Raw genomic sequence first — 7558 nt, forward strand, 5'->3', positions numbered from 1 at the left:
CATTTTGGTACATAAGATGCAAAGTTTTAAACATTTTAGTACCCAGGTAACCGGTTGAAAACTAATTTTAGATAAAAAAAAAAAACTAATTTTCGATTAAAAAAATACATGTCACTAACCACGTCAACAAATAATATTGAGTTGGATACCACATCATTCATCACATCAACATGATAACCACGTAATGTTTCAACCAATTAGTGGAAATAGTAGTAAAAACGAGGATGCCGATATADGAACCAGAACGAGTGGTAAAACTATACCAGAAAGTTCTACTGATCCDGATGTAACTCAAAAATACAGGCATTTGTGGGTTCAATGCGAAAATTGTTATGGATTAAATTATAAGAAATTTTTTAAATCAAAAATGAATCTTTGTGAACAATGTGGATATCATTTGAAAATGAGTAGTTCAGATAGAATCGAACTTTCGATCGWTCCGGATACTTGGGAKCCTATGGATGAAGACATGGTCTCTCTGGATCCCATTGAATTTCATTCGGAGGAGGAGCCTTATCAAAATCGTATCGATTCTTATCAAAGAAAGACAGGATTAACCGAGGCTGTTCAAACAGGCATAGGACAACTAAACGGTATTACCGTAGCAATTGGGGTTATGGATTTTCAGTTTATGGGGGTGCTCCATTTTATTTTCCCATTGAGGCCGAACCTAAACCTGTGCATACCCTTTTTCTATTTGGGTTGCTAACTCAACGGTAGAGTACTCGGCCAGATATTTAAATATTTAAAATTTTACATCTTATGTACCAAAATGAAAATTTTGAAAATACGTTACCCAAAATAAGAATCAAGTTAAAGTACGTTAACTTTTTCTTGTAATTTACCCAAAATAATATTTTTCACAATAACCTAACCTTATATTTGTATGTGTAGGATCAAAATAATATATGAAATCAAAATATATATTATTTTGATTCTCAAAATTAATGTGAATTATTTAAAATGTAATTTGATAATTTCAACATTACAAAACTATTTATTGATGATGTTACAAAATATTGATGGTCAAGAAAGAATCTTAAAAGAAAAGTCTCCATGCAAAACACACCACGAGATTGTTCACTTGACACTTCCTTCATCTTTAAGGTAAGCATAGTTTCAAAAGGATAAAGAATGGGTGTTAATTGTTAAATAGAAATCGCGTCCAACCGTTTGATTTGGAACTGAATAAATCCGTTAACGGAAAATTTGAAAATAAGAAAACCGAAAAAACCAAATGTTCACAAATCGGTTTTGGTTTTGAATTATAGGTAACCGCGGGTACCAGACCCCAGATATAATATAGTTAACCATGTGGTATATAATACTGGATCTTAAACCACAAGGGTGGTGCCTGATTGGTTTGAGCTTGGCTCCAAAGGTCAAAAGTACCAGAAGGTCCTAGGTTCAAATCCAAGGAGGAATAAAAATCCTCTTGTGGTCACGGAGGTTCAAATGCGGTGACTCCAGGCTATCTGCAAAGCAGGTGGTCGCCCTGGGATTAGTCAGCTCGCATAGCAGGTTGGATATCTAGGTTAATAAAAAAAACAACAAACACTGGATCTTAAATATTTATATTGTTATTTATTTATTAACGAAAATTAAATGAGTGAAAGTCTTTTACGTTTTGGCGTCAGACATTACTATGGATGATTAACTTTGCTGTTATGAAGTCGTGAAGGAGTTAACATTAAACGGAAAATGAATGTTTTTGAAGTATTAAACTTATTTTAATTTGTAGTGCTTCGATTATGTTTAATTAGTTGTTGTGTAATTATTTTAAATGTTATATTTCGATACTATTTTTTTATATTTGTAAATGATATATTTTTTATAAATTCGGGTAACTATGAGCTGAGTTATGGATAACCGTTTTATTTCAGTGTGGTTCGATCAAAGCTATGATTTGGTTTCGATTCGAGTAGCCAGGTATTCGCCTCATGCGGTTCGGTTGACATTTTCGCTACTGACTGTAGAGGTGAGCAGTGGAACCGGGTATCCGGCTATGGAACCGGAACTGATATGAGTGGTTTCGGTTTCGGTTCCTAAAATACGGAACCGATTGAGAATGGTTCCGGTTCCGGTTCCTAAAATACGGAACCGATTGAGAATGGTTCCGGTTCCGGTTCCTAAAATACGGAACCGATTGAGAATGGTTCCGGTTCCGGTTCTCAATTTTTCGGAACCGTTACCCACCGGGTACCCGGTATTTTTAAATAAAAAAATAATTATTATTTTTTAATACCAAATTTATATTAGGTTTACATCTTGAAAGCACGCCGTCATCTTCATTCTTCATCTAAATTCTTCATATAGAATGATTCGTATTGTTTAAAATTGTGTGTTCACTTGGATTCATAGTATGTAATCGTTAAACTTTGAAATACCATTATAGTATGTAATCGTTAAACTTTGAACATTTTCTATTAGTCTATTATGGTTTGTAATCGTTAAACAATATTTGTAACCATTATTATATATAATTTGTATTCTTGCTTATTTATTTAGTGTTTTGGCAACGTTTTATTTTTTATTTCCAAATAACAAAATTTTAATATTTTAGGAAGCGGGTACCCGGAACCGGAACCGGTTCCCGGCGGTTCCGGTTCCGGTTCCAAAAATTTAAGAATCACTCTAACCGGTTCCGGTTCCAATATCTCAAGAACCGCCGGTTCCGGTTCCGGTTCCCGTCAAAAAGGACGGGTACCCGCCTATGCTCACCCCTAACTGACTGAACCGTGAACACCCATAGGAAAAAGGGTATTGGAAATTAAATAAAATTTTATTTGAAAAAAGTGTTTAGAATACAGATTAGAGGGTTCGTAGTTTGATTTTTTTTTGATTAACCTGGATATCCAACCCGCTATGTGAGCCGACTAATCTCAGGGCGACCACCTGCTTTCCCGATAGCCTGGAGTCACCGCATTTGAACCTTCCTGGCCACAAGGGGATTTTTATTCCTCATTGGATTTGAACCTGGGACCCTCTTGGTACTTTTGATCTTTGAAGCCAAGCTCAAACCAATCAGGCACCATCCTCGTGGTTTAGTTTGAAAATTTTATATTTTAAGACGTATAAAAAACATGTCTAAGTTTCATTTATGATACATCAACCTCACGTCAATATTGAATACAATTTATTTTATAAACTTGGATAAAAAAAACTACATATTTGAAAAGAACGTTTTCCAAAATAAAAATTGGATAAAAAACTACAGTTTTTTTTATAAAACAATGTGTAAAAGAAAGTGATAATCACATAGCAAATTTAAAAAAAAATGTACAATTTATAATATGTACAGTAGAAACTATCATCGCTATTCTCATTCGAAATTAGTGTTGGATGGAAAGAAAAAGAAACAGATTCTTGTGAACCACTTTTGGACAACTATAAAAACACAAAAAATCATCATGAATATGGTGTCAAGATCTCGCATTTCCCACCCAAAAATGCCTAAAGCCAGATCCCATATCTCGACAAGTGTTGAGTCTAGACGCTCAGTATTGGCTAAAACCTTCATTACGATACTGTTCATTTTGATAGTCATGATCGGTATGACCATTCTTGTCATCTGGCTAACCATCAGGCCCAGAAAGCCATTTTACTCTGTCAAAGGCGGTTCGATCCACGACTATAGTTTATCAAACGACAACCGGCTCAATGCATCTTATAGTTTTTTTCTAAGAACATACAACCCCAGCAAAAGAATGTCTATTTTTTACGACAAAATGGAGATTACGGTTTTGTTCAACCATGAAACTATTGGTAGTGGCGTAATTGAGCCATGGCACCACCTAAAAAGAAACACGACTATTTTTAAGCTAGATCTTGCTTCACGTAATGTGAAGTTATCTGAGACGGTATCACAAGAAATGAAGTTGGCAAAATCAACGAATAGAGTTGCATTGGATATGAAGTTGAAGGGTCGGGTCAAAATAAAGAAGGGGGTTTGGAAATCGCGTTATTTTCGCATGAAAGTCTCGTGTGTACATGTCGTGGAAACATTTTCTAATTCCTCAACGGGATTTCAAAAGGCTTTGTGTGACGTTGATATCTAATTCAGGTTATATGTTCTGTTCAATCGATCATGAGTTTTGTGTGAATTAATTGGTTTTTTTGACAATCATATGTAAATTGTTGTGTAAACTGTAACCATAATAACTCACATCAGATTTGTTTGTATTGTTTCATAATCATGTACGAGACTTGTATTTTTTTTGTTTGACTTGCAAAAACAGCAAAAACAATTCTTCTTTTTTTATTCAAATGTTTGTTGGTTTGAATCCGTCTCGCCCAGTTTTATTCACCTACAATCAGGGATGGACCTACTTTGGTGATTACGATGACACGTGCCACCGTATTATTCCTCCGTCGAAGGGTAAAAAAATTTAGGTTCGTGAAAGTGTAACCGTATTAATCTATTACGTGTCACCGTATGTATTTTGAAATTACAATGAAAACAATTTTTATTTAGCAGAGTTGGTTTGCAAAGCTTTTATTCCACCTCATACCCAAGTTCGAATTGTATTAGTATTATTTTCTTAGTCAAATGGTGTCACCGATCGAAAAAAATTATGTATATTTGTTTCTTATAGTCAAACAGTACCACCCGTTTAATTTTTTTTTCTCTAATAGTTTTTTCTTATAATCAACTGACACTACCGTTTGAAAAAATTTCTGAATTCGTCACTAAGCTAAAAAAAAATATTGACGTACGTCACCTTTTTCTCACTTTGCGTCGTATGAACCAAAATGGGTAAAAAAGATAAAAAATCTCTCCAACTGATATTTCTTTTTGTGGTCCAAAAATATAAACTTTTGTTGGTAAAAATAAGGGGTTTTTTTTAGTGGATGAGAATGAAAATATAAAGAATGAATCTTTATTATTCAAATTTAATATGAAATTTTAGGTTTTTACAGGTACGTGAGAATGAACTCATTATATTATATAATTTTTTTTATATTTATTCATATTAATGAATAATGACTGCTTAATACATTTAATCAAACGTCATGAATTTTCTTTAGTTTAGATGTTTTTGTGCAATTTTCTGTCGTAACAGGAAGGTGCAAGTCATGTGATGGCTGTCAACGGTGGGGTTGGTTGCCGTGTTTGGGAGAGTCAACTAATTTTTTTTTTTAATTCTACAAAAATTTTCCTAAATTTCGTGTTACTTTTTATTTACAAATTCAGTTAAAATTACAACTAATTCGAAGGGCACTCAAAATTTAGGGACCGTTTATTAAACAGTTGTTTTAATAAGTGTTTACCGATTCAATTACTTTGTCGGGTAAGAAATGAAAATCTTCCAATAAGTGAGAGTGATGAGCACTCACCTGATTTAAATCGCTGATAAAATCCATTTTGATGCTTCATAATATAAAATGACAAGAGAAATGAGGATAGTTTTGATAAGCTTTTAAGAAATTCAAATAAATTATCTGACTATACATATATAAATCATCATTTAAACTAATGTTCAGATATATTCATCTAATTTCTCTAATTATCTAATTTCGGGAAAAAATCAGTTATAAGATAACTGGTACAAGTAAAATTTCAATATCAAAATCCTCTAATCATAACTACTTATCAAATTATCAAATAGCAAGTAATATGTTTTTATTTTATTTTTAAACTGAAAATGACAAATTGCATGAAAAAGTAACGTACTTTAACTTAATTCTTATTTTGGGTAATATACTTTCAGAACTTCCATTTTGGTACCTAAGATGTAAAATTTTAAACATTTAAGTACCCGAATAACCGGTTGAAGTATTAACCGGTTACCATACTGATGTGACGAGTGATGTGGTATCCAACTCAATCTTATTTGCTGACATGGATATCTTAATCTAAAATTAGTTTTTATGTATTGTGGTATATTAGAAGAAAAAGTCAAATTTTTAAACCGCTTACCCGAGTACTTAAATGTTTAAAACTTTACATCCTATATACAAAAAATGAAAGTTTTGAAATTACGTTACCCAAAATAAGAATCAAATTAAAATACGTTATTTTTTCTACAATTTGCTTAATAAAAAATAAATAAACTTCGAGAAATTTTAGAATACAATTATTATTGGCAAGGTGGTATAATAAATAAAATTTAAGTACAGAAAAGTAAAATGTTGTTTTATAATTAATTGAATTTATTTAATGAATAATGGCACACCTATATTGTTTAATTCATGACCCCATTACGATTATTAGTTAGATCTAGAAATTCTAAACGTTGATTTTTCTATTTATTTATAATAAGTGAATTCTTATTCTTAAAATATGATTTAATGATTCCTTCTAGAAATTCTTTAACGTTTACTACAATTTTTTGTTGAAAAAAAAAGCTTGAAATTAATGGTCGTGTTTGTTTGACGCATCTAATCTTTCAAATGATTAAAGGGTGATTGGTTTAACGTAGAGATGTTTATGGACAATATGATCTGTTCGACCTATTAGAAAAATGGGTCTGAACTCTGGACTATCATTCTAAAAAACATGGACAAGACTGAGCAGGACCGTTAAATTTAATGGACGGGCTTGAGCAATGAAGAAAAAAATTCAGATAAGGTCACCCAACCCATTATATAATTGTAATTAGTTAGTAAATTTTTTTTTATATAATCTATATATATTTATATTATATTATAAATCATTTGATAAAAACTTTTAAAACCCACTTTTATGCGTAAAATACTACTTATTAATGCATATTACTTAAAATTCAAGATTGCAAGATGATTGTGCGTAAGTACAACTTATTAAATCTCCATATCTGAATTCGTGTAACTAACTGCAGATAAAGATAATCAAATACAGAATAAACATCTCATTTTAAATATAAAAAATCTAAAATATAATTAAGATAATCATTGAGCCATAACAGAATTAATTATTATTTTTATAAAATGTTATATTATTAAACCAAAAATATAGTATTTCGTTATTAAACTTAAATTAAATTATAATAAAAAAAAATTAAAGAAATTACATAAAAATATAACTTTTAAATATTTGATTTGATATTAACATTGATATATTTTTTTTTAAATTTTATAATATCTTCAAATTTATATTTTATTCAAAAATAAAACCATTATTGTTTTCTTAAAAACACATAAAATCGTATTATAACATTGACAGAGACAAATAACAAAATAAAATATTAAAAAAATGATGATGTGTCTCGCTGCATTGCGCGAGTATTCTTCTAGTATATATATATATATATATATATATATATATATATATATAGGTTGATTATTATACAACCCTTGACATTTGTGACAACCAATACAACTCAATCTTAACCGTCCATTTCATTTGATTAATATGTGATTTCATATAAATTTTGATTGTTTCTTGATATAAAGTATTGATCATAATTAATGAACCATATTCATCTTCCATAAATATTCAAATCATAATAAATGAACTCTCATCATTTCCATAAATATCTTAATTTATTGGGTTGTATTAGTTGTACCTATGCGACGTGTTGTATTTGAGATAACATCATGATAATTGAGTATTGAGGTGTTGGTGAATTGTGGTTGA

General features: G+C 30.8%; 1 protein-coding gene across 1 annotated transcript; it reads left to right on the top strand.

Annotated features, from left to right (window-relative positions):
- Positions 1-3728: 3728 nt before the first annotated feature.
- LOC112520147 lies at positions 3729-4058 on the top strand. The gene has a single exon (XM_025128448.1). The coding sequence runs from the start codon at positions 3729-3731 to the stop codon at positions 4056-4058; it is 330 nt and encodes a 109-aa protein (XP_024984216.1).
- The last annotated feature ends 3500 nt before the right edge of the window (positions 4059-7558 follow it).

The sequence above is a fragment of the Cynara cardunculus genome (genome assembly GCF_001531365.2).
Source record: "Cynara cardunculus var. scolymus isolate 2C chromosome LG 10, CcrdV1, whole genome shotgun sequence".
Lineage (NCBI taxonomy): Eukaryota > Viridiplantae > Streptophyta > Magnoliopsida > Asterales > Asteraceae > Cynara > Cynara cardunculus.